Source organism: Astyanax mexicanus, chromosome 16, assembly GCF_023375975.1.
Source record: "Astyanax mexicanus isolate ESR-SI-001 chromosome 16, AstMex3_surface, whole genome shotgun sequence".
Taxonomy (NCBI): Eukaryota; Metazoa; Chordata; class Actinopteri; order Characiformes; family Acestrorhamphidae; genus Astyanax; species Astyanax mexicanus.
Genome location: NC_064423.1, coordinates 38,701,717 through 38,727,203, shown reverse-complemented (window position 1 = coordinate 38,727,203; position 25,487 = coordinate 38,701,717). Strand labels below are relative to the sequence as shown.

Below are 25,487 nucleotides of genomic sequence, written 5' to 3'. Positions count from 1 at the left end.
CACAGCCATGCCTTCGTAACGCGAGCAGCATGTGGTTTTGCATTGTTTTGTTGAAAATTGCATGGAGGTCTGGAAAAGATGTGGTTCTAAAGTCAGCATATATTGATGTGTTAAAGTTAATAGACTATTTGTTTTTCTGTGAGGGCACACAGGAAGGGTCGGTTCTATTTTTATGTAATATTAAACTAAACCAGAGTGAACACTTGACTGAACGGAAGTTTAGTTTCACTCTGGTTTTATTGATATGCTGGGTATTTTTCTTTATTTTTTTTTTGCTTTCTCTCCCAGTTTAGCTAGGTCAACTGTATTTCCCCCATCACTAGTGATGCACCAACATAAGAAGGGTGAAGACTAGCAACGCCTCCTCTGACATATATGAAGTCAAAGAAAAGCGCAGCAACTTGGTTCTGATACATCAGCTCACAGACGCCTACTGCTAATCGACATCACCTTAGAAGTGATGAGGGGAAATAGCACCATCTACCTACTGCTGCGCTTTAGACCGCTGGACCACTCGGATTCCCTTGATTTGCTGGTTAAATTAACATGTAATAAGCAGAGCTTTTCAGATGGAGTTGAACAGATTAATCCTGATGGTGAGAGTGTTTACTTATCCACTGACTATAACACATCTGGAAATCGCTCAACATTTCTGTTTGTGCTTCTGCATTAACCAACACGAAAGTATGAAAAGGTTTATTGCTGTTCTGACACCACCAGATTACCCATACAATTACCAATCCTGCTGAACAGGATAGCATGTTCATATGGAAAATAGGTGAAAAAAAGTTCAAAATCAGTGTTAAAATCATGCTAAAAGTTATGTAGTCTGCACCAGACTTTAGCTGGGTTGGTTTAATGACCTCAGCCGAGAGAGGTCAACACTTGTTGAGCTGCTTCAAGCTTTGAGATGCTCTCCATTAACCCCTATTTGAGGACACAGACTCGCCCCCAGCTGATGAATTGAGTGGATTGTTGCGGCCTCTGTACTCGTAAACAGTGTAAACTCGTGCCAACTTGTGTCAACTGCCTTTAGTCGTGCCGCCATGCTGAGTGGCTGAGTAGCTCTACAGTGGTCTCTCTTTGCCTCTTTCTTTCTTTCTCTTTCTTTCACTCTTTTGGATGCTTTGAGAGTGTGTAAGTGTGTAGAGTAGAAAGTGTGAGCGAATAAGAAAGAGAAAGAGAAAGAGAGGAATAGAGAATGATAGAGCCTCATTCTTCTCCTCTGCAGATTGTCCAGCTCACCAGCGTCAGTTTGTTCTCACCGATGACTAACGTAGCTCCACGGCTGATCTGAGCGCTGACGTGATGCATGGTAATGAGCGAGTGGGTAAATGAGTCCAGTGTGGCATGACTGCAGCACCTGCACACTGCCTCAGACGCCCTACATCACCCACAGGCCCTGCCCGGCTCTCAGTGCCAGCCCGGCTAACCGGGTTCACTCTGACCGGCTCAGCGGCCCATTATCCTACACTACTTAAATACAATACATTACATTACATTACATTACATTACATTACATTTGGCAGACGCTTTTGTCCAAAGCGACTTACAATAGTGAAGTACAAAAGTGATAGAAGTTAAAGGTAAAACATTTTTAGATAGGGCTTAAAGGAGGTTGAAGGGAAATAATGGGATAGAGGAGTGAAGGAGGGAAGAAGGAAATGAGGTTAGAAGTAGTTAGTGTGTTAGAGGTGTTAGGAGAGTAAGTGCTCTTTGAAGAGCTCTGTCTTCAGGAGTTTATTAAAGATAGTGAGAGATTCTCCTGATCTGGTAGTAGAAGGTAGCGATTTAGAGGTGTTAGGAGAGTAAGAGCTCTTTGAAGAGCTCTGTCTTCAGGAGTTTATTATTAAAGATAGTGAGAGATTCTCCTGATCTGGTAGTAGAAGCTAGTTTGTTAGTTAGAGGTGTTAGGAGAGTAAGTGCTCTTTGAAGAGCTCTGTCTTCAGGAGTTTATTAAAGATAGTGAGAGATTCTCCTGATCTGGTAGTAGAAGGTAGTTAGTTAGAGGTGTTAGGAGAGTAAGTGCTCTTTGAAGAGCTCTGTCTTCAGGAGTTTATTAAAGATAGTGAGAGATTCTCCTGATCTGGTAGTAGAAGGTAGTTAGTTAGAGGTGTTAGGAGAGTAAGTGCTCTTTGAAGAGCTCTGTCTTCAGGAGTTTATTAAAGATAGTGAGAGATTCTCCTGATCTGGTAGTAGAAGGTAGTTAGTTAGAGGTGTTAGGAGAGTAAGTGCTCTTTGAAGAGCTCTGTCTTCAGGAGTTTATTATTAAAGATAGCGAGAGATTCTCCTGATCTGGTAGTAGAAGGTAGTTAGTTAGAGGTGTTAGGAGAGTAAGTGCTCTTTGAAGAGCTCAGTCTTCAGGAGTTTATTAAAGATAGTGAGAGGCATCACTAGTGATAGGGGGAGTCCTAATGAGTGGGTTGGGTAATTTGTAAATTGGGAAGAAAATGGAATAAAAATTAGAATTAAGTTATATATATTTTTAAAAAGTTAGCCACGATGCTAACAGGCAGCTCTGGCAGGCTTTAAGCATGTTAGCTGCCGCTACGAATGGTCTGGATCTCAGTGCCAGCCCGGTTAGCCGGGTTCACTGTGCTTGGCTCAGAACGGGCGGCTGTTCCTCAGCCAGCGCCGGCGTTCTTGGCCACGTTTGGAAGACACAGACCCGCTGACCCAGAGCTGCCGGCACTGGACTTCAGGATGGAAAACAGATCCGTGTGAACATGTGTTTGTTTCAGTATGTGAAAGAGGGGAAAAAAGAGCAAAAGAAAGAAGAAAAAAGAGAGAGAGAGAGAGAGAGAAAGCCAGAGAGGGGGAGGTGGTGATGAGAAACTCAGAGCTCATCCAAAACCGTCTGTCCAACAGACACAAACCAACAGCGATCATCAAACACCAGCAAACCAGACGCAGATGCTCCTGTAAAAAGTCCTGCAGTACTGAGTCACAGCGCCGAGAGCTTTTCTGGGGCAGAGCTGAGATAGAATAAGAGCTAACAGGATCCTCACTAATGAGAACATAAAGAGAGAGAGAGAGAGAGAGAGAATCAGCAGCGACTGAGGAGACTGCGGGCTCGTCTCACCACTTCCTGTGCTCTTTTGCTCTTTAAGCTGCCGAGGGAATCCGGCCTACAGTTACATTAATACCATAAACCATAGAAATTCCATTTTCCTGTTGGGTTTTTCCTTCTTATGTAATAGAAAGTGTCCCAAAATGAACCTAGAATGTAGCATAGAGTCTCACGACCAAAGGTGTGAAAAGTATCTCCATTCATTACTCTGTAGTATAGATAGAATAGATACTAGTGTTTAGTAAAATACTTCTGTAGAAGTTGAAAAAGTATCAACTCAAGCTTTTTACTCTTTAAGTAAAAGTGTTTAAAAAAAAGTAAGTACTGGTTTCAAAACTAAACTTAAAGTATAAAAGTAAAAGTAATGTAAGGGGATAAAATAAAGCCATTAAGAACAAAAGCCTTTAGAGTCCTATAGTGCACTAACCCCCCCCCCCCCCCCTCAAAAGCAAAGCATAATGACTATAATGTTATATTAACTAGTTAATGTTGATAAATGTGGGATGCAATAGGCTTTATAGTGTTTCAGCTGCATATATGCCCATTGTAAATGAATGTATTTTAGTGGAATATAAATATATTAAATATATTAAAGAAACTCAGTTGGACTTGAGTTTGTCTGGAGTTCTCTTGAGTCTCTGCACGGATCATCTTCATACTAGGATACATACGTCTGCTGTGTTCTTGCTGGAGTGTGTGTGTGTGGTGGTGGTGTGTGTGTGCGTGTGATGTATCACAGTATAAACCAATAGGGTGTTGGAATGGTATTAGGGGTGGGCGATATGGCTCTAAAGTACTATCACGATATTTCAGGGTATTTTTGAGATAACGATATACTTGACGATATAGGAAAACTAAAAATAATTCATTCATTTCAGGAATATAGTATAATAGTATAACAGTAAAATCATAATGTGGCAAAATAAATAATATAGCATAAAATAATATAATGCAGCAAATAATATTGCAGAATATTTAGTGCATGCATATAAACTGCAATCTAAAACAATTATACAATAAATACACCTAAAGCTTCGGAGTAAATAATAGACTACTTTTAAGTAAATATCACGATATTTCTGTGTCACGATATATTGTATACGATATAATATTGCCCACCCCTAAATGGTATATGTTTATACTTCTCTACATCCAATCACAATCAGATAAATTCACTCTATCTGGATGGAGGATAGATTTATCTGGATAGGGGTTTTTATTTCAGCAATAGATGTAAGTAAGCGTAAGTAGCTGAATTGATTAGAATATGTGTGTATAATGGTTTATACATAGTATATACACAGTATACTGTATAATAAAAAGGTTATTGGCTCTCTAACTCTATACTGGAGCTCATCCACCGGATTTACTGGATGCGGGAAGCGGCAGCTACTTCAGTTACACTGAGAATACAGAGAGAGACTTACGCAAAACTGCAAGGAAGCTCTGATTGTCCAAGAGGATCCAGAGTCCAAAGCCCATAATCAGCGCTCCAAATATCTGCAGAGAGAGAAAGAGAGAGCGAAAGAGAGAGATAGTATAAATTAATCACAGTGGGGTATAAAGGGGGAGCACAGGGCCCCATTTTTTCAATTTACAAGCTGCAACTTGTTCACTCCACATCTCGTGGAACGGACTGACCTCAGAACTGCAGAACTGTGTGTGTGTGTGTGTGTGTGTGTGTGTGTGAAGGTTGCAACAAGCTTGCGTAAATGTGTGTGTGTGTGTGTGTGCACACATGAAAGTGTTGCATGCAAGAATTAAATGTCTATTTGCGAGTTTATACGTGCACATACATATATTGTGTGAGAGTGTTTGTGTATACATACAGATATATATAGTGAAAGCATATTGTGTTTATGGATCTAGGTGTGTGTTTATGTGTGTGTGTGTGTGTGCACACATTAAAGGGTTGCATGCAAGAATTACATGTCTTGTGTGTGTGTTTGTGTGTATGTATATAAGTTTTATTGTATCAATGTCTTGAACTACATGTTTAAAGCACTAGAAATGTTTGCTTGAGAGTGTGTGTGTGTGTGTGTGTGTGTGTGTGTGTGTGTGTGTGTTTGTGTGTTTGCATATTGTGTGTGTATGTGCGTGCATTGTGTGTGCTATGTGCATGACGATGATATTGTGTATGTGTGTATTGTGTAAGTTAGCTTGTGTGTGTGTGTGTATAGGTTTGTTTGCGTGTGTATGTAAATGCATATTGTGTATATGTGTGTGTGTGTGTGTACTGAATGAATGCAGTGCATGCAAGAATGCAAAATACGTTTAATGCATTAAAAAGGTCTGCTTATTGTGTGTAGAAAGTAGTGTCTGTGTGTATAGGTTTATTAGTGTGTGTATGTAAATGCATATTGTGTGTGTGTGTGTGTGCTCTATGAATGTGTTGCATGCAAAAATGCCAATACATGTTTAAGGAATTAAAAAGATCTACATACTGTTTATGTAGAAGTTAGCATGTGCGTATGTATGTTTGTTTGCTAGTGTATGTAAATGCATATTGTGTGTGTGTGTGTGTGTGTGTGTGTGTGTGCGCATGTACTGCATGAATGTGTTTCATGCAAGAACGCCAATACATGTTTAATGCATTAAAAATCTCTACATATTGTGCTTGTAGAAGTTTGTTTGTGTGTGTAAAGGTTTATTAGTGTGTGTATGTAAATGCATTTTGTGTATGTTTGTGTGTGTGCATGTTTGTGTGCATATATGCTGCATGACTGTGTTTCTTTTAAGAATGCCAGAACATGCTTATTGCATTACAAATGTCTGCATATTGTGTAAGTTTGTTTGTGTGTGTATAGGTTAATTAGTTTGTGTATATAAATGCATACTGTTGGTGTGTGCATAAGGCATTAAAAATGTCTATTTATTCTGTGCGTATAGGTTAGTGTGTGTGTGTGTATTTGTGTGTGTACTCAATGAATGTGTTGCATGCAAGAATGTCAATACATGTTTAAAGCATTGATCATGTCTGCATTTTGTGTGTGTAGAGGTTTGTGTGTGTGTGTATATGTTTGTTTGGTAGTGTATGTAAATGCATATTGTGTGTGTGTGTGTGTGTGTATGTAAATGTGTGTGTGCATATATACTGCATGAATGTGTTTCATGCAAGAATGCCAGTGCATGTTTAAAGCATTACAAGTGTCTGCATATTGTGTGTGTATAGGTTAGTGTGTGTGTTTGTATGTGTGTGTGTGTGTGTGTGTGTGTGTACTGAACGAATGCATGTTTAAGGCATTAGAAATATCTGCATATTGTGTGTATAGTGTGTGTGTGTGTGTGTATTTGTGTGTGTGTGTGTACTCAATAAATGTGTTGCATGCAAGAATGTCAATACATGTTTGAAGCATTGAACATGTCTGCATTTTGTGTGTGTAGAAGTTTGTGTGTGTGTGTGTGCGTATGTTTGGTAGTGTATGTAAATGCATATTGTTTGTGTGTGTGTGTGTGTGTGTGTGTATGCATGTGTGCATATATACTGCATGACTGTGTTTCATGCAAGAATGCAAATACATGTTTAAGGAATTAAAAAGTCTACTCACTGTGTGTGTATAGCTTAGTGTGTGTGTGTGTGTGTGTGTGTGTACTAAACGAATGCATTGCATACAAGAACCCCACTATATGTTTAAAGCATTAAAAATGTCTGTATATTGTGTGTATGTATAGTGTGTGTGCATGCACTGTATGAATGCATTGTTTGCAAGAATGCCACTTAAGACACAAAAAAAATTCTTGCAAGTGTGTATGTGCGTGCACATTGTATTTAAGTGTGTGTGTGTGTGTGTGTGCCAGAGTGTGCTAGAGACACTAATCCTAGCCTGTAGGGGATTGGGCTGTGTGCTGTTCTGGGCTCTGTCTTTTCTCCCTCCTCTGTACAGCACTAACATCTGGAACTGATTGGGCCAGATCTCTGCATGGCAGCGGCAGCGGCAGGAGGAGGAGGAGGAGGAAGGGGGCGGGGGTGAGGGAGTGATGGGGGGTGTTGCAGTGCAGCGGATGTGGCCTCAAGTCGAGAACACCATCGCCTGCCCTGTACGCTCTCCATCAGCCTCCCGCAGCCGCCGTCCAGCTCAGAGTCCAGCCTCAGACTGGAGCCCCGTCTGCAGCTCTCCTCCCTCTACCTGCTCACTGAGGGGTTTATGGGACATCTGGGTCGTTAGATCTGGATGGGGGATGGAGGAAGTATTTTAGGGGCTTCTAAGGCGATAAATACTGAAACAGATCAGCTTTCTCTGTGGTTTCAGCTCTCTGTTCTGTGGAGATTGTTTGTAGGACAGTGTTTATGTTAGCAGAGCACAGACTGCAGGACTTCAGCTGGACTTTAGCTGCTATTAGGACACTTTTAGAGTGTTTCACTGAACTGAGAATGAAAAAGTAAGTGTATCTTGGACCACATGAGATTAAAATACTAAAATTAAAAATAAAAAAAAAACACTAAAGCTACACTTGCACAAAAGTATTGAGGCATCTGCTCATTCATTGTTTCACAGTTTCTTCTGAAATTAAACTGGTGGACAGCCTAGCCAGCTATCTGAGTGCTGCACGCACTAACTAACTAACCAAGTAACTAACTAACTAACCAAGTAATTAACCATCCATCCACCCATCAACTAACTAACTAACCAACTATCTAACCAACCAACCAACCATCTAACCAACCAACCAACCATCCAACTAACTAACTAACTAACCGACCAACCAATAAACTAACCAATTAACCAAGTAACTAACCAACTATCTAACCAACCAACCAACCATCTAACCAACCAACCAACCAACCATCTAACCAACCAACCAACCATCTAACCAACCAACCATTCAACTAACTAACTAACCGACCAACCAATAAACTAACCAACCAACCAACCAACCATCTAACCAACCAACCAACCATCTAACCAACCAACCAACCAACCATCCAACTAACTAACTGACCAACCAATAAACTAACCAACTAACCAAGCAACTAACCAACTATCTAACCAACCAACCAACTAACTAACCAACCAAGCATCCAACTAACTAACCGACCAACCAACTATCTAACTAACTATCTAACCAACCAACCAACCAACTATCTAACCAACCAGCCAACCAGCCAACCAACTATCTAACCAACCAACCAACCAACCAACCAACCAACCAACCAACCATCTACCCAACCAACCAATCGTCTACCCAAACAACCAACGAACTAACTACCTAACCAACTAATCAACTAACTAACTAACCAACCAACCAACTGGATGGATGGATGGATGACTGGATGGATGGATGGATGGATGGATAGATGGAAGACTGGATGGATGGAAGACTGGATGGATGGAAGACTGGATGGATGGATGGATGGATGGATGGATGGATGGATGGATGGATGGACGGCCAAAACTTATAGGTCACATGCTCATTCATTGTTTTTTCTGAAATCCATGCTATTAAAAAGAGTTTATCCTGCTTTAGTTGAAGTAACTGTCTCTACAGTTCAGGAAATACATTTTACTACAAATATATTGGAGCATTGCTTTGAGGATTTGACTGCATTCATTAACTACTAGAGCATTAGTGAAATGGATGTTGGATAGATGATGACCATCCCACTTCATCATCCCCAACTCATCCCATCCAGTTGTATTTGATATTAGAATCATCTATATTGCAATTTATTGAGATACTGAAAAACTAACTACATATTGAGTTGTTTAAAATGAGATTGTAGTGTAACTCAATTAAAAGTATAAAAACACACTATCAAATGCATAAAATCTGAATTTTAAAGATTAAAGTTTCCTTTTTATCCTGCCAGAAAAGTGGATTCTAAAACTAAGTACAACACTGAAATCTAGTGGGCGTGTTTAAACCCCGAACACTAATTTAACCACTTCTGACACCAATCTTTACATATAAACTTGTAATTAAAATTGCTACTGTGTTTAAGAAACTATACAGTATTGCAAAACAAAATATAGCCGTACGTTGACATATCAATAGTGCTGCAGACAGGTCAGTAGTGCTCATTTCCTCTCATACAGTGTGGTTGTGAGACTTTAACAGATATGAAGACGCACTGATATTTGGAGACGGCTTGTTCCTGGAGAAGGACGCAGTCATTTATGATAAGAGCTAATCTTCACACTGTTGGATCAGCCAGTACAGTAGAGTCCTTCATGGTCATCAGAGCTGAACAACAGGATGTTAATCTAATTCTGCTCACACTGCAGTACTGACAAAGACACCTTCCAGTCTTATTCCAATCAGTGGTTGGTCTCCTCATTAATAACATCTCTGTAAAGCATTGTCATAAAAAGGGGTATATAGGAGGGAGTAATTACCTTGATTGCAAAAAAATAAGGATTTTTTTTTTTTTACAAGAGCACTGTCATTTTTTCAGCTTAATAAATCAGTAATGCCTCAACACATCAACATAAAGCATATCACCAGAGTATTGATTTCACCTGTTCCCCTCAGTATAAATACACCTTCACTCCACACACCTCGCTGAGTATTGACGGATCTATCCTTGTACAAATCATAAGCCCTGCCTGTGTTGTCTCTTTCTTGTTTACCGACTTTGTTTTTTGCCTTGCCGTGTTTTGACCCTTGGACTGTCTCTCATTTTTGGCATGTTTACCGGTGTTGACCCTGATTACTCTGACTACTCTCTGTATCAACCCTTTTTATAATAAAGTCTGTTTATTGCATCTGCCGGTGTCTAAATCCTGTCCGGTCATGATAAAACCAACTGGTCATTTATTATTAAGTAAAATATCTTATATTTTCTTTTTAACCAAGCAATACTAAGTTTTATCTAATTACCCAATTAATACAATTTTCGATTAATCGCTGGTTCGAATCAGCTGTCAGAGCCCCAAGAGAACACAATTAGATTTGCTCTCTTTGGGTAGGTACACTACAGTAGATGGCACTCTTTCTCTTCATAACTCCTAGGGTGATGTGGATCAGCACAAGGCTGCGTCTGTGAGCTGATGTATCAGAACTGAGTTGCTGCGCTTTCCTCCGACCGTTAGCGCTGTGATGCTACTCGGCAATGCTGCATCAGCAGTTTTAAATTGCATCTTGTCGGATTTTTAGCTTAATAACTCAGCAATGCCATAACATCAACATAAAGCACATCACCAGAGTATTGATTTTTTTACCTGTTCCCCTCAGTATAAATACACCTTCACTCTACATACACGTCGCTGAGTATTGAAAGATTTATCCTCGTATCCTTGTTGTCTCTTTCTCGTTAACCGACCTTGTTTTGTTTTTGTTTTTTTGGTATTTTTTGACCCTGCTTTTTGACTTGCCTCTGACATCTTCACCCTCTTTGTGTTGTAACATTACAGCTAAAATGTGTTGGTGGGATTATTGGCATAGCTAAATTAGAGAAAAAAGTGTGATAAAAAGCAACAAAAATAAGAAATATAAAAACATTCGTTGCTAATGTAAGAGCTGAACACGGCGTCTACCTCTAGATTCCAGCAGCTTACACAGAAACCATTTCTAATATAAAACAGCACAATGACTGTAAAGCTTCCAACATCAGCAGCGCAGCGCTGCATGCTGGGAGAATGGGAGCGCTGGTAAAAGCATCAGCCGTGTCTAACGCAGACTGGAAAAAGGATCAGCTCCTGAAAAACACAGCAGCTGGAGGAACTGGGACACCCGAATGGGAACACGGTGAAACCAGCTCAACACGTTCAGCTTATTATGCGGAATAAGAGAGCGCTGGAGGAGAGCCTGCATGCTAATGCTACTTAAATCATTTGCATTTAACGGATTTGAAAGCTGTTAGGCAGGAAAATACTGCCGGCTCTGAGAAACAGCAGCAGCAGAAAAAGCTCAACTCTGAGGGAATGTGAGCGTTCAACCATTACATTTACAGATTTACCTGTAATTAATCATTAATTCATCAAAAATCACAATTTAAACCTCGAAACCTGAAGATACCAGACAATCTAACCCCCTTTCCCCTGTTTAGAAACAATATACACATTTATACTGCCAACAAAATGGGACCAGAACTATTTATTGGGTTCTATGCACTGAGTAGCTGTCCACTGTGGGTGGTAATGCCTCCTAAAATATCAAATAATTCAGTAATCGAGTATTCTACTGAACATTTATTTGATTAGAATCAGAATTACTATCAGAATCACTTTATTTCGCCAAGTATGTTACACATACAAGGAATTTGGCTTGGTGAGAGCAATAGAAGCTAAGAGATAAATGAAATGAAATGAAATGAAATAAAATAAAATAAAAATCAGAACTGTACACATATGAATATTATTGTATCCAAAAATTCTAATCAACTAATCAAATAAAACATATTTTTGCTTGGTTAAAGAGAGATTATAAATACACAAGTGTATATTAATGAAACATTAGCAATAATGAGCGACCAATTGCTTTTCTTTTTTAAATAACAGCGAGGATGATGTGTCTACGTACCAAAGTACGCGGAAACATCACAATCTGCAAATCAATCAATCAATAATACCGCCCCCCTGCTGACGTCCAATCATCTGCGTCTCACTGCTATCAGAGGCACACTGCTGCTGCAGCCCAGCCAATCAGCTCTCCCTCCTGCCCCGCCTCTAAACCCATACATCACCCAGTGCCTTTTTTTTTTTAGCCTTTTTCATATTTGTGCAGCATCGATATGTTATCAGTACTTACGAAGAGAACAAAAGAACAAAGACACTTACGAAGAAGAGCAGGTTGAAGAGGAACAGGAAGTACTTGGTGGCCGTGATGCAACCTTTCCCCATTTTGACCCTAAAAAGGTAGAAAACAGAAAAAGGAGAGAAACAGTAAATGAAACACTGTACTCAGAGGCGGCGTATGAAAGCATGTGGTTATTGTACTTACTGAGCGCTGATCACCGCTCGGGGATTTGGATTTGTAAAAGGCATTTATCACAGAGACAAAGATTAACAATAGCAGATTCACAGTTAAGCTGCTCTTTACTGATCCCAAAGGCTTGGATTACTGGAGAGTTGTGAGCCAAATAACAACCAGACCACCATATAAAACCACCATATAAAACCACCATACACAACCCCCATACACAACCACCATACACAACCCCCATACACAACCACCATACACAACCCCCATACACAACCACCATACACAACCCCCGTACACAACCCCCATACACAACCACCATACACAACCCCCGTACACAACCACCGTACACAACCTCCGTACACAACCACCGTACACAACCACCGTACACAACCACCATACACAACCTCCATACACAACCACCATACACAACCTCCATACACAACCACCATACACAACCTCTATACACAACCTCTATACACAACCACCGTACACAACCACCGTACACAACCACCGTACACAACCACCGTACACAACCTCCGTACACAACCACCGTACACAACCACCGTACACAACCTCCGTACACAACCTCCGTACACAACCTCCGTACACAACCACCGTACACAACCACCGTACACAACCACCGTACACAACCTCCGTACACAACCTCCGTACACAACCTCCGTACACAACCTCCGTACACAACCACCGTACACAACCTCCGTACACAACCACCGTACACAACCTCCGTACACAACCACCATACACAACCACCATACACAACCACCATACACAACCTCCATACACAACCTCCATACACAACCTCCATACACAACCTCCATACACAACCACCATACACAACCACCATACACAACCACCATACACAACCTCTATACACAACCACCGTACACAACCACCATACACAACCTCCATACACAACCCCCATACACAACCACCATACACAACCACCATACACAACCCCCGTACACAACCCCCATACACAACCACCATACACAACCCCCGTACACAACCACCGTACACAACCTCCGTACACAACCTCCGTACACAACCACCGTACACAACCACCGTACACAACCACCGTACACAACCACCATACACAACCTCTATACACAACCTCTATACACAACCACCGTACACAACCTCCGTACACAACCACCGTACACAACCACCGTACACAACCTCCGTACACAACCTCCGTACACAACCACCGTACACAACCACCGTACACAACCTCCGTACACAACCTCCGTACACAACCTCCGTACACAACCACCGTACACAACCTCCGTACACAACCTCCGTACACAACCACCGTACACAACCTCCGTACACAACCACCATACACAACCACCATACACAACCACCATACACAACCACCATACACAACCTCCATACACAACCTCCATACACAACCTCCATACACAACCTCCATACACAACCACCATACACAACCACCATACACAACCTCTATACACAACCACCGTACACAACCACCATACACAACCTCCATACACAACCACCGTACACAACCACCGTACACAACCACCGTACACAACCACCGTACACAACCTCCGTACACAACCTCCGTACACAACCTCCGTACACAACCTCCGTACACAACCCCCGTACACAACCTCCATACACAACCTCCATACACAACCTCCATACACAACCTCCAACGACAATTCCATTACATTCACATTAACACACTTTAACCCCCAATCAGAGTCACACTATATAGAGTTTCAGTTTACAGTTTTCATTCAATTGCCACTTTTTAACATTAATAAATTGCCTTGTTTTTTAACCAAATAGCCTAAACTACAATCAAACATTATTATACAACCACTGCCAAAATATCCAAACATTATACAGGAAACAATATAGGAAATATTATAAGAAAAATTATATGAAACAATATAGAAAAGTTAGAGGAAACGTTGTATATAGGAACCATTTCAGGAAACGATTTAGGAAACATTACAGGTAATGTTATAGAAAACATTACAGGAAAGGACATAGGAAATGTTACAGGAAGTGATATATAGGAAGCATTAGAGAAAATGTTAGAGGAAACAATATAGAAAATGTATTAAGAAACATTTTAGCAAATGATATACGAATATTAGAGAAAACGTTAACAGCAGTAACAGCATTGTCATCACACTGAATCTACAGAAAGTTCCTGCAGTTGTTTCAAATTATATTATACAGATCTGGAAAAAAATAAGATACCACTTTAGTTTCTGAATCAGTTTCTCTGATTTTGCTATTTATAGGTTTATGTTTGAGTAAAATGAACATTGCTGTTTTATTCTATGAACTACTGACAACAATTTTCCCAAATTCCTAATAAGAATAGTGTCATTTAAATAATTTATCTGCAGAAAATTATGATGCAAAGAAGATGTAATTCATACTCATTTAGAAACAACAATACTAATATTTTTAGAGTAAGAAATCACCATCTGCTGGTGTTGATCCACTGTGTTTTATTATGCTTCCCTCTGCTGATAACAACTTTTATGGAGATGTGGATTTCATTTTCCAGCAGGATTTGGCACACTGCCAACACTGCCAACAGTACCAATTGGTTTCATATAATATTCTAATTTTCGGAGACACTCTGTGTGTAATACATTCAGAAGCGAGGTCTGGATGCTGGTTCAATACTGGGTCCTGCCATCTGTCCTGCAGTGCCGCGCTGCACTGACCCACATTCTGCAGGCTGTAAATGGGTTAGTGTGGTGGCGCTGGCCGCTCGTGCCGTACGGGTGGCACACTTCTGCTGCCCGCTGTCCTCTGATGGATGGAAAGTATTGACGGGACTCTTTCAGAGACTCAGTGAACTGAAAGCCTGAGCTGCAGTGTGTTCACTATCAGAACCCAGATACAACAATAACAGAGCTTTCACCATTCTACTACTCACACTTTCATTACACACACATTTATATTCTCACTGAACCAAACTACAGACAGCCATGTTAAACTCTACACAGTGATGTGAATTACAATGAAATTACTGTTGTAATGCGATTTTCAAAATTGCATAATGGAGATTGATCATCTCTACATACAGGGGTTGGACAATGAAACTGAAACACCTGTTATTTTAGTGTGGGAGGTTTCATGGCTAAATTGGAGCAGCCTGGCGTTCAATCTTCATTAATTGCACATTATTGCACCAGTAAGAGCAGAGTGTGAAGGTTCAATTAGCAGGGTAAGAGCACAGTTCTGCTCTAAATATTACAATGCACACAACATTATGGGTGACATACCAGAGTTCAAAAGAGGACAAATTGTTGGTGCACGTCTTGCTGGAGCATCTGTGAACAAGACAGCAAGACTTTGTGATGTATCAAGAGCCACGGTATCCAGGGTAATGTCAGCATATCACCAAGAAGGACCAACCACATCCAACAGGATTAACTGTGGATGCTGTAAGAGGAAGCTGTCTGAAAGGGATGTTCGGGTGCTAACCCGGATTGTATCCAAAAAACATAAAACCACGGCTGATCAAATCACGCAGAATTCAATGTGCACCTCAACTCTCCTGTTTCCACCAGAACTGTCCGTCACTACAATCAATTATTGTGGTCTAAAACCAGTTTCAGTTTCATTGTCCAACCCCTGTATATAACCTGCCAGAGTGAATCTCAGTAGATAGACATTTGCTTCTATAAGAAACCTGTAAAGAACTCTTCTATATAACTATTATTTTTTTAATTTACTGAAATACATTATTATATTTAAAGATGTCCTTCTGCTTGTGAAATACAGTAGGTCTCTGAGTTGTTTATGATGCTGCACATGAAACTCTTCCTCAACCTCTTCCTCATTGTCTGCAGCAGCTAAGAAAAGAAAATATTCAGAAACACGAGTCGATCAGTAAAAGCATCGTGTCTACATCAACCCGTGAATTAGTATTCATGGCCCCGCCCACCTCGGCTCAGGACCGCCCACAGGCAGAGCTGAAGCCGAGCAGTGACGCCATCTCATCAGATAGGAGGAGCTAACAGCGCTAGAAACAGCATGGCAGTTCATTCCTGTGTTATTTGTGCGAATAACACATCAGTGTTTTATATAATTACTTTACCCAGTAATTCAGAGCTAAGAAACAAATGGTTAGAATTTGTCTATGGAGGAACACCACCAGTTGAAATAGGTAGGTGTATTTTTAAAACAGTTCTGTTTACACTAGTTAAAAGTAAAACTGGATTTTTACTTTCGGGACCTAAACTACCCACCTCTGTGTGTAAGTAACTATAGGTTTAAATAGGATCTCCGGTGTATTTGGTGTTTTACAGAGACTCCAAGACTAGGTCAGTGGCTGAACTGCCCTTAGCAGGGCATTATTACACATGTTGTAAAGTATATGACATAAGACATATGACATTGCAAAGACTGTTAATAGTGTAAAAATGTCTTTATTTTAAAACGTTTATAATCGTTGTCCATCTCGCTGCCTCCTGGTGTCACAGTGCTGTTAGCCAATTAGAGGCAATATGTTTGTATGTATGAATATTCATGAGCAAGAGTCGTGAATCCTACCGTTCCTAAAACAGCGTTATACTGGATCACATTCAAGAGAAGGTATTTTTGGGGGAAGGACAGCAAACTAACAGTACATTGGGTAGATATTCAATATGCAAATATATTGTGCAATATAAATCTAATTTTAATCTAAAACTAATTTTATTGAGTTGTATTTGCCGGAAAGTTCTTTCAACCTTCCCTCAACCATCTGACCAAAAAACAAAATCTCTTTAGCGAGTGTGAAGATATTCAGTGTTAGATTTGCAAAGGGACATTGCATTAAACAATAATCATTTTTTTTATAATCAATGGTACGTTTTAAAGCACAAAGCACAATAATTTACCAACATGTGTCCAATGCTGGTAGAAAGTGATATGAAAGTCATTATCTGGAGAAAGTAACGTGGTAGAGAAAGTTCTGAGGAAGTTTCAGGGTTTTGTTTTTTTATTACGGAAATCCTCATTATACAAAACAGAGGTTTTGTAAATTTAAATAAACAGAAGTGAATCTGCTTATGTTCTCTAAAGTCCACACAGTATGGTAGCACATGTATTGTTTCTTCTGAAATAAAGATTTTTAAAAAGAGTTTATCCTGCTTTTGTTGGAGTAACTGTCTCTACTGTCCAGTAGGAAAAGAGTTTTCTACTAGATTTTGAAAAAAGGAGCTCTGAGGTGAGTATTTGATTGCATTCAGTGAAAAATATATTTTTAAACAAATTATGAAAAAATGTAACACATCTGTGTTCGGTATTTAGTTAAAAACACATATTTGCTAAAAGCTGACACTATGATCAGGAGATGGCTGTTTCGAATCCCGGTCATGCAGCTTACCATCAGCTGATGGAGCCCTGAGAGAGCACAATTATCCTTGCTCTCTCTGGGTGGGTACAGTACAGAAGATGGCGCTCTTTGCTCTTTTCCCTCATCACTCCTAGGATGATGTGAATCACAAGCACAAGGCTGCATCTGTGAGCTGATGTATCAGAACCGAGTCGCTGCTCTTTCCTCCGAGAGTTAGCGCTGTGATGCTACTCGGCAATGCTACAGCATCAGCAGCAGTTCAAAAAGAGGCGGAGTCTGACTTCACATAAGTCAAAAGTGACGTGTGTTATAATTGGTATTTTAAAACACAGATTTTGTACTTTTAAACACTAGGATTCACGTTGGCCTGCCATGAGCATGCTGGCCAGCATTCTAATGATTATTTTGGTAGTCAACTAATTTATTGATTATTTTTTCATGTCATGCCATGTTCTCCGTCTTTAAAAAAACGATGGAAACAGCTGAACATGAGATTTAAAAAGGCATGTAAATGTCTGGATGTTATTGTCGATTATATTGACTAATCGCTGCAGCCCTAAAGTACGCTAAAAAAAAGCAAAAACATAAGAAATCTTTAGGGGGCAAATACTTTTTCACAGCACTTTTTTATGGTTATTAGTTAGAAGAGCTCAACAGCAGATGAGTCGTTGAAGCTTCTCAGGTCAGATTTCCTAAACAAAAGAAATAAAAGAGGCATCAGAAGACCCAGTATCTCCAGTATCTCTAGTTTCCCAGCCTCAGCTTCTCTGAAAGTGCTGAAGCAGAGCTGCTCTGCTGGCTAACTAACAAACTCCCACTCAGCCAACCTTATAAAATCTTCCTGGCTCATTTCCCCTCCTGGTGTCACAGATGTTGAAAATGTGGCTATTTTCAACCCTTAAATATCCCCCGAGAGCACGGGAAAGGTCTGCGGTATCACATTACCTCCAGAGCCTCGTCTCTTTCTCTCTTTTCCACTTATCTGTGAGAGCGCGAGCCTCGCTCTCCACCTCATTTCCTAATTTCCTGCAGCTGATACGACTAACGCAGAGGACTAAACACTCTAAACAGTGTTCTAAAAAGAGGAAAACATGATAAAGAAATCCTCAGGAAGTCAAGGACCTGGGCGGCTGGCTCTGGGTTGGTAGAAGGCAGTGCATTATTTCTCTGTAAGCGTATCAGTAGTTCAGTGATTTGTAGGCCTCTATATTGTGTAAGTGTGGTTACAAAAAAAGCGTGCAACTGACCCCGCCTCCAGGGCAGGCTGGCACTAAAATGTGTGCCAAAATCCACTTACTAAAAATTCAATTAGGCCACAACAACACAGAGAGAGTGGGTCATATTTCTGTGCTCATCACAGTTTTTTTTTTTACTGGTGCTTTATTCTCAGTTTGAGCCACACAAGAAAACATTGATTCCATTGGTTCTAAATAAACCAATTATTAAACAGAATATTGCAATTTTAATAGTGATTCTTTTTAATCCATTAAACCGGGGGTGTCCAAACTACGGCCCTCGGGCCATTTGCGGCCCGTTTCCTTTTTTGGAGCGGTCCACGAGGTATTTTAGAAATAGAATGAAAGTTGGCCCGCTGTTAAGCAGGTTTTTATAATGTGTTTTATAGGTGTTCGAAACGGACCAAAGAGTCTAAAAGCGGAGTGGGTGCGCATTTCTAGTGCAGAAAAACAGAGCAAAGAGTCTAAAAGCGGATAGAGTGCGCATTTCTAGCGAAGAAAATCGGGCTAAAGAGTCTAAAAGTGGAGAGTGCGCGCATTTCTAGCGCAGAAAAACAGAGCAAAAAAACTAAAAGCAGAGAGTGCGCATTTCTAGCGTAGAAAAACGGGCCAAAGAGTCTAAAAGCGAGAGAGTGCGCATTTCTAGCGTAGAAAAACAGAGCAAACAGTCTAAAAGCGGAGAGGGTGCAGATTTCTAGTGCAGAAAAACGGGCCAAAGAGTCTAAAAGCGCAGATGGTGCGCATTTCTAGCGCAGAAAAACTGGGCAAAAGAGTCTAAAAGTTGCCGTAATTAAGGAGTTTAATATTAAGAGACATCATGAAATTAAACATAAATTTGAAAAATCTTAGTTTACACAACACTGTCAAAGATAACGATAGTAAGTCAAGTAAAATGGTGTGTAAATGAAAGTAATCAGGAAAAAGTATTATTTAAAGTGGTATATTTCATTATTTGTTTTATTACAGAGTCTGTGGCCCGTGACTTCAAATATATTTCTCCTTCTGGCCCCCAACAAAAAAAGTTTGGACACCCCTGCATTAAACCATAAATCTGTTGAACCTTCAGTGAACAGTATGAGAGAGTGTGAGAGAGAGAGCAATTACACACCTGTAATTCACACCTGAGCCCTTTAACACTTTTAACCATTCACATCATATCAGTGTCATATTTTCAGCATTGTCCGTTGAAAAGATATACTGTATTTTTCACACTATAAGGCGCACTTTAATTTTCCTGTAATTTTTTCCAAAAATTGCCAGTTTGCCTTATAATATGGTGCGCTTTATGTATGAATTCTACCAGGCAGGTTTTTAGGAGCAGTAAAGCCACTCTGCTGAAGTACAGAGTTATAGAGGAGTTTTAGTGAAGTTTCTCCAGCACTAAGGCTGGATGCAGCAGCATTAGCATTAGCCGCTAACCGCAGTGCTATTCAGAGGTGAGGACATAAGAGTGTAATCTAATCGTGTTTGCTGTGTTAAAAAAAGCTATGTGGGACGAACCGCTAGCAGATAGCACTGATAGGGTTCCTCAGTCTAGCTCTATTGTGCAGCATTTACGCCCCGCTAGCATTGTGGTTATCGGCTAATGCTAATGCTGCTGAACCCAGCCTTAGAGCTGGAGAAACTTCACTGAAAACTCAACCTTAGACAAAGTATTAGAAATCTAAGCTTACTGTAAATAAACGGAAGCGCTTTACTCACCCAAATAAACAGATTTCAGGAGAGAAATCTGTGTGGATTAAGATCTAGCGTTCGTTTAACTTTGAAAGAAAATATTTAGAAGGGAAACATGGCGACACCCTTGCTCAATTTGATGTAGGCATCCTTACTAGTGTTGCGTAGTGTGCCTTATAATCCAGTGCTCCTTACAGTCCAGATAATACAGTAATAACTTATTTGCAAACATGTGAGGGGTATATTCACTTTTGTAAGATACTGTATATCCAAAAGTGACCAAAAGATGTGTGAAAACATAATCATTACATTACATTACATTACATTACATTTGGCAGACGCTTTTGTCCAAAGCGACTTACAATAATGAAGTACAAAAGTAATAGGAATTAAGATAACCCATTTTTAGATAGGGCTTAAAGGAGGTCAAAGGGAAATAAAGGGATAGAGGAGTGAAGGAGGGGAAGAAGGAAATGAGGTTAGAAGTAGTTAGTGTGTTAGAGGTGTTAGGAGAGTAAGTGCTCTTTGAAGAGCTCTGTCTTCAGGAGTTTATTAAAGATAGTGAGAGATTCTCCTGATCTGGTAGTAGAAGGTAGTTAGTTAGAGGTGTTAGGAGAGTAAGAGCTCTTTGAAGAGCTCAGTCTTCAGGAGTTTATTAAAGATAGTGAGAGATTCTCCTGATCTGGTAGTAGAAGGTAGTTAGTTAGAGGTGTTAGGAGAGTAAGTGCTCTTTGAAGAGCTCTGTCTTCAGGAGTTTATTAAAGATAGTGAGAGATTCTCCTGATCTGGTAGTAGAAGGTAGTTAGTTAGAGGTGTTTGGAGAGTAAGTGCTCTTTGAAGAGCTCTGTCTTCAGGAGTTTCTTAAAGATAGCGAGAGATTCTCCTGATCTGGTAGTGGAAGGTAGTTTGTTCCACCATTGGGGAACTCTGTATGAGAACAGTCTGGATTGCTTTGTGTGAGTGTTTGGTAAAGCGAGGCGACGTTCATTGGAGGAGCGCAGCGGCCGGGAGGTAGCCTGAGAGACCGGCAGTCTCTCAGGGTTTTAATTTAAAGATTATAGCAGATTCCCTAAAGGAGCATCCATCCTCAGTTCTCAGTCTGATTCAGTTCATCAGCATTCAGCTCGTCTACCCAGAGTACACCAGGGCGCTGGTTAACACCACACGGCCCGTCCTCCCAACACCTCCCTCACCTCCCTCCTCACACACACACACACACACACTCTCTCAGAGACAGGCCCAGCTTTGATTTCCCACCACAACAATAGCAGCTTTCAGACACGCTTTTCACAGCTGACAAAAGGAGAAACTGGAAACACTGAGGATTCACTCCAGCTCAGATTCACCACGCCGCACAATGAGGCCCAGAAACCGGCACTACAGGCCCCGCAGACGGCCCACCGGCATCCCACTGTGAAAACAGGACGACTGCACGCCTATCCGAAGCCCATGCACTCTCTCTCTCTCAACACCCGAGACAACTTAATCCAGACTCCAGCGCTCCAGACACGCTTCCTACAGCAAGCCCTTACAGAGGAGACCAGAAGATACGAACCACGTTACTGACCACCACGCCAACAGGTGTAAAGACCCCCATTCAGAGTCAACTACAGAGTGAATACATTATATCTTATTTTATTTACAATTTATTTCTAACTTTTGGCATTTTCTCCTAATTTAGCTAAGGCCATTTGTCCCACCCATTCATCTGTATATCCCACATCACAGGTGACGCCTCCATAACAGGTGCAGGTGTGATATATAAACCTTGTAAAAAAAAAACAAAAAAAAAAACAATATGTTGTTGGAATAGTATAAGTTTATAAAACTCTTATCAAACCACAAACAGATTCACTCAGATTTATGGATAAAGAGATTTATCTAGATAGGGTTTTTTTTATGAAATGAAAATAAGCTGTACGTTGGTGGACCATTCTCAGGTGTAAGGTGTTTAAGAAGTCTAGCAGCACTGCTGTATTTTAAAACCCTTATTCCCCCCCCCCAAAAAAATCCCAAAAATCGCAGGTGCACCTTATGTATGAATTCTACCAGTCAGGTATTAAAAAGTAAAGCCACTCCGCAGTGCAGTGCTATAAAGCAGTTCTCAGTGAAGTTTCTCCAGGCTGGAGCATTAGCATAAGCATTAGCCACTAACTGCGCTAAGTGCTAGCTCTTTCGCTGTTTAGAGGTGACTATATATATATAACAGACTGTCGACTGTTGTCTGCGTGTTTTGCTGTCTGGATTACCAGAACACTCAGGGTTCATTAGTGTAGCGCTATCAGAGGGCATTTACTAGCGCTAAGCACTGCTAACTAGGGCTGCACGATATTGGAAAATTTTTATATTGCATTGTTTTTTTTGCCATTATATATCAGGATATTAAACAATGCAGAGTCCCACTCCACCCTCACGCTGTCTCGTGTCGGAACCGATCAAGGGCTGAGTCAGCGCCGAGCTCTCAAAACCCGAGAAAAACAGCAAAACAACAGCAATCATCCCTTTAATCAGGCATTTAAATGGCTTTTTGAAAGGTAAATAAGAAGAGCTTTTTTTCTGGGATTAAAAGCGTGAATTCAGCTGTAACTGGAAATATCTGCAAAAAAAAACTCACTCGCGCTTCCCCTCCCACTTCTCAGGCAGCATCAGCCTGTCACTCACACAGACACAGAGACAGCGCTGTGTATCTACTTCTTGTGTCAAGAATCGAAACATTGAAAAATGACATGTTTGTTTTTATTACCTTGTTTGACTTAAAAAAAAAAAAAAAATGCGCTGAATTAGAAGGGAAACATGGTGACACCCTTGTTCCTTACTAGTGTCACTTAATCTGGTTGACCAGAAAGTAGACGTTCATTAATAGTGCGCCTTTATAATGCGAAAAAAAAATGGTATATGTTACGTAACTGGCATATTTTCATAACTGATGCCACTGATCGTGCAGACGAGTTGCCCCAGGCCGACAGGAAACCCTCAGAGGTTTGGAAGTGGGGTGCTGATGATCAAGGCCGTGATCACAGCCTGCAGCTGCAGCTCTCAGACGCGCATTTAAAAAGAGCTGCTATAAACAGATCAAACTCAAAACAGAAAGTAAAAGTTAATCAGCCTCTCAGAATAAACATATAAAAACCGGGACAGCTGCGAACAGAACATCGCTTTAAAACAAGAGCGAAACCGAAGCTGTGAGCGCTGCTGTTTACTGGGCGTGATATTAATACAGGCCCTGTTATAGCACTGGAATGCTGTCGGACTGGAAGTGCGAGTACGTCTCTCGTATCACACTGTCAACATGTGGAAAATAAGAGCACTGCTCGGGTTACAGAGCACTGAGATGGACAGTAAGTGTGTGTGAAACTGGCTGATTCACCGATTTACACGCTCATCATTATTAATACAGTTTTACAGAAGAGCACTGATAAGAACTCACACTATCAGGAGTGTTACGTGCAAGTCTAGCCCTAGGGTGCTGGATATGTTCTGTGTGCTCTCCCTCTCTGTGTGTGTGTTTTTGCATGTTTCTCTGCAGGTTGCAGTCCACCTGACCTTCATGGGAGGAGCCATGGGCTATAAAAACTGTGTGTGCTTCTAGTTCCCCTGCTACCATCACTACCACCATCACTGCCATGTGCTTTATTCTGAGTGTTTGCTCTTGTAGTCATTCCTTAGGGAATATCTTTCAGTCCTGTCTGTGCCACACAAACTTATACCAATTTGAGGAGTCCAACAGGTAAGGTTAAGGTGCCTTATACATTCCATCATGTAGCTGTCTTTGTGTATAGATACATTAGGTTAGCAGGCGGGTGCTTCTTTTGTACTTATGTTGTTAGTTTAAGTAGTAGTTTTTATTTTGTTCTTTTGTTTAGGATAAATAGTTTAGATTAAGTTTATGTTTTGTTTCTTTCTTTCCTTTGGCACCGTCACCGTTGGCTCCTCTTAGGCCTTAAGACTCTTAGGCCTTGGTATTGTTTAAAGTTGATGTTTGGCAGTTTTAAAATAAATCACTGATTGTGAAACATCTAATTCTGGTCTGGTCTCCTCACTTCCCTCCTGGTCCCTTTGTTGCAACCATTTTTAAAAACGAGCCAACTTGGGTTGTAACAAGGAGATAAATCACTTACATCGCCCACATGGTTAGTCTTCTATGGGTGTATTCCAGGCTGCTCACATTTAGAGAGGTCAAATAATGAAGTAGAAATACTAAGTAGAAATACTGGTTATCTATACTTTACTGGAGTAATTATTTTAAATTTTCACACAATTATTTGAACTTTCTACTCTTTACATTTGAATAAAAATAGCCTCGTTACTCCTTTTTCATTTCAGCTCGTTTTCATTCCGGCTTCTCATTGTTTAATAAAACAATTATCCAGATAAATCTCTCCATCCAGATAGAGTGAATCTGATTGTGATTGGATGTAGAGAAGTATAAACATATACCATTCTGACTCCCTATTGGTTTATACTGTGATCCATCACACCTGCACACGCCCCCCCCCACACACACACACACACACACTCCAGCAAGAACATAGCAGACGTATGTAGTCTAGTATGAAGATGATCTGTGCAGAGACTCAAGAGAACTCCAGCTCTCCAAACGTCTCAACTAAAGCTTTATATCTTTAATATATTTACATTCTACTAAAATACATTCATTTTCAATGAGCATATATGCAGCTGAAACACTAGGGAGCTTAGTGCATTCCAAATCAACATTATCCACATTAACATTTTAATATATAACATTATAGTCATTATGGCTTTTAGAAAAATGTGTTTTGGCTAATTTTTCTAATTCTGTACTTATTTATTTAGTTTAGCAGCGAATTTTATTAAATGACTAATTAATATTGCTGGAACAGGAATAGCTGAAGCATTAAGAGTTTATTTTACTAGAACTAAGGTGGCGAGGCCAATTACTGAATACAAACCCCACACCATGATATAATGATCCCCCCTCTTGGCACAATGCAGTAAGACAAGTACCGTTCTTTTGGCAACCGCCAAACCCAGACTCATCCATTGGCTTGCCAAATAGAGAAGTTTAATTGTGATTGGTCACTACAGAGAACATGTCTCCACTGCTCTAGAGCAGTGATTCTCAACAAGGGGGTCAGGACCCAAAAAATTATGAAATGATTTTGTACTTATCTTTTATATTGTGGGGGAAGGTAGAGACAGAGAGAGTTTCTTACTTATGTAGTCTAAATACAGAGATATGCAAAGAAGTGAAATATCTAAGTTTGTGGTCTTATTTTTGATATTTAGTAACTTTTATTCGCAACTTGAG

The 25,487-nt window shown here is 40.4% G+C and overlaps 1 protein-coding gene across 2 annotated transcripts in view; it reads right to left on the bottom strand.

Annotated features, from left to right (window-relative positions):
* The window catches only part of cd82a (CD82 molecule a), a 59,779-nt gene that overhangs the window by 27,294 nt on the left and 6,998 nt on the right, over positions 1-25,487 (bottom strand). For both annotated transcript variants that reach the window (XR_007424781.1, XM_022670095.2), the window contains exons 2-3: positions 11,788-11,857; positions 4,498-4,570 (exon numbers count right to left, since the gene is read on the bottom strand). Coding sequence is in view for 1 of the 2 variants with exons in the window: in XM_022670095.2 (XP_022525816.2) it covers positions 4,498-4,570; positions 11,788-11,850 (136 nt within the window). In the remaining variant the exon portion in view is untranslated. The remainder of the gene's footprint in view (positions 1-4,497; positions 4,571-11,787; positions 11,858-25,487) is intronic.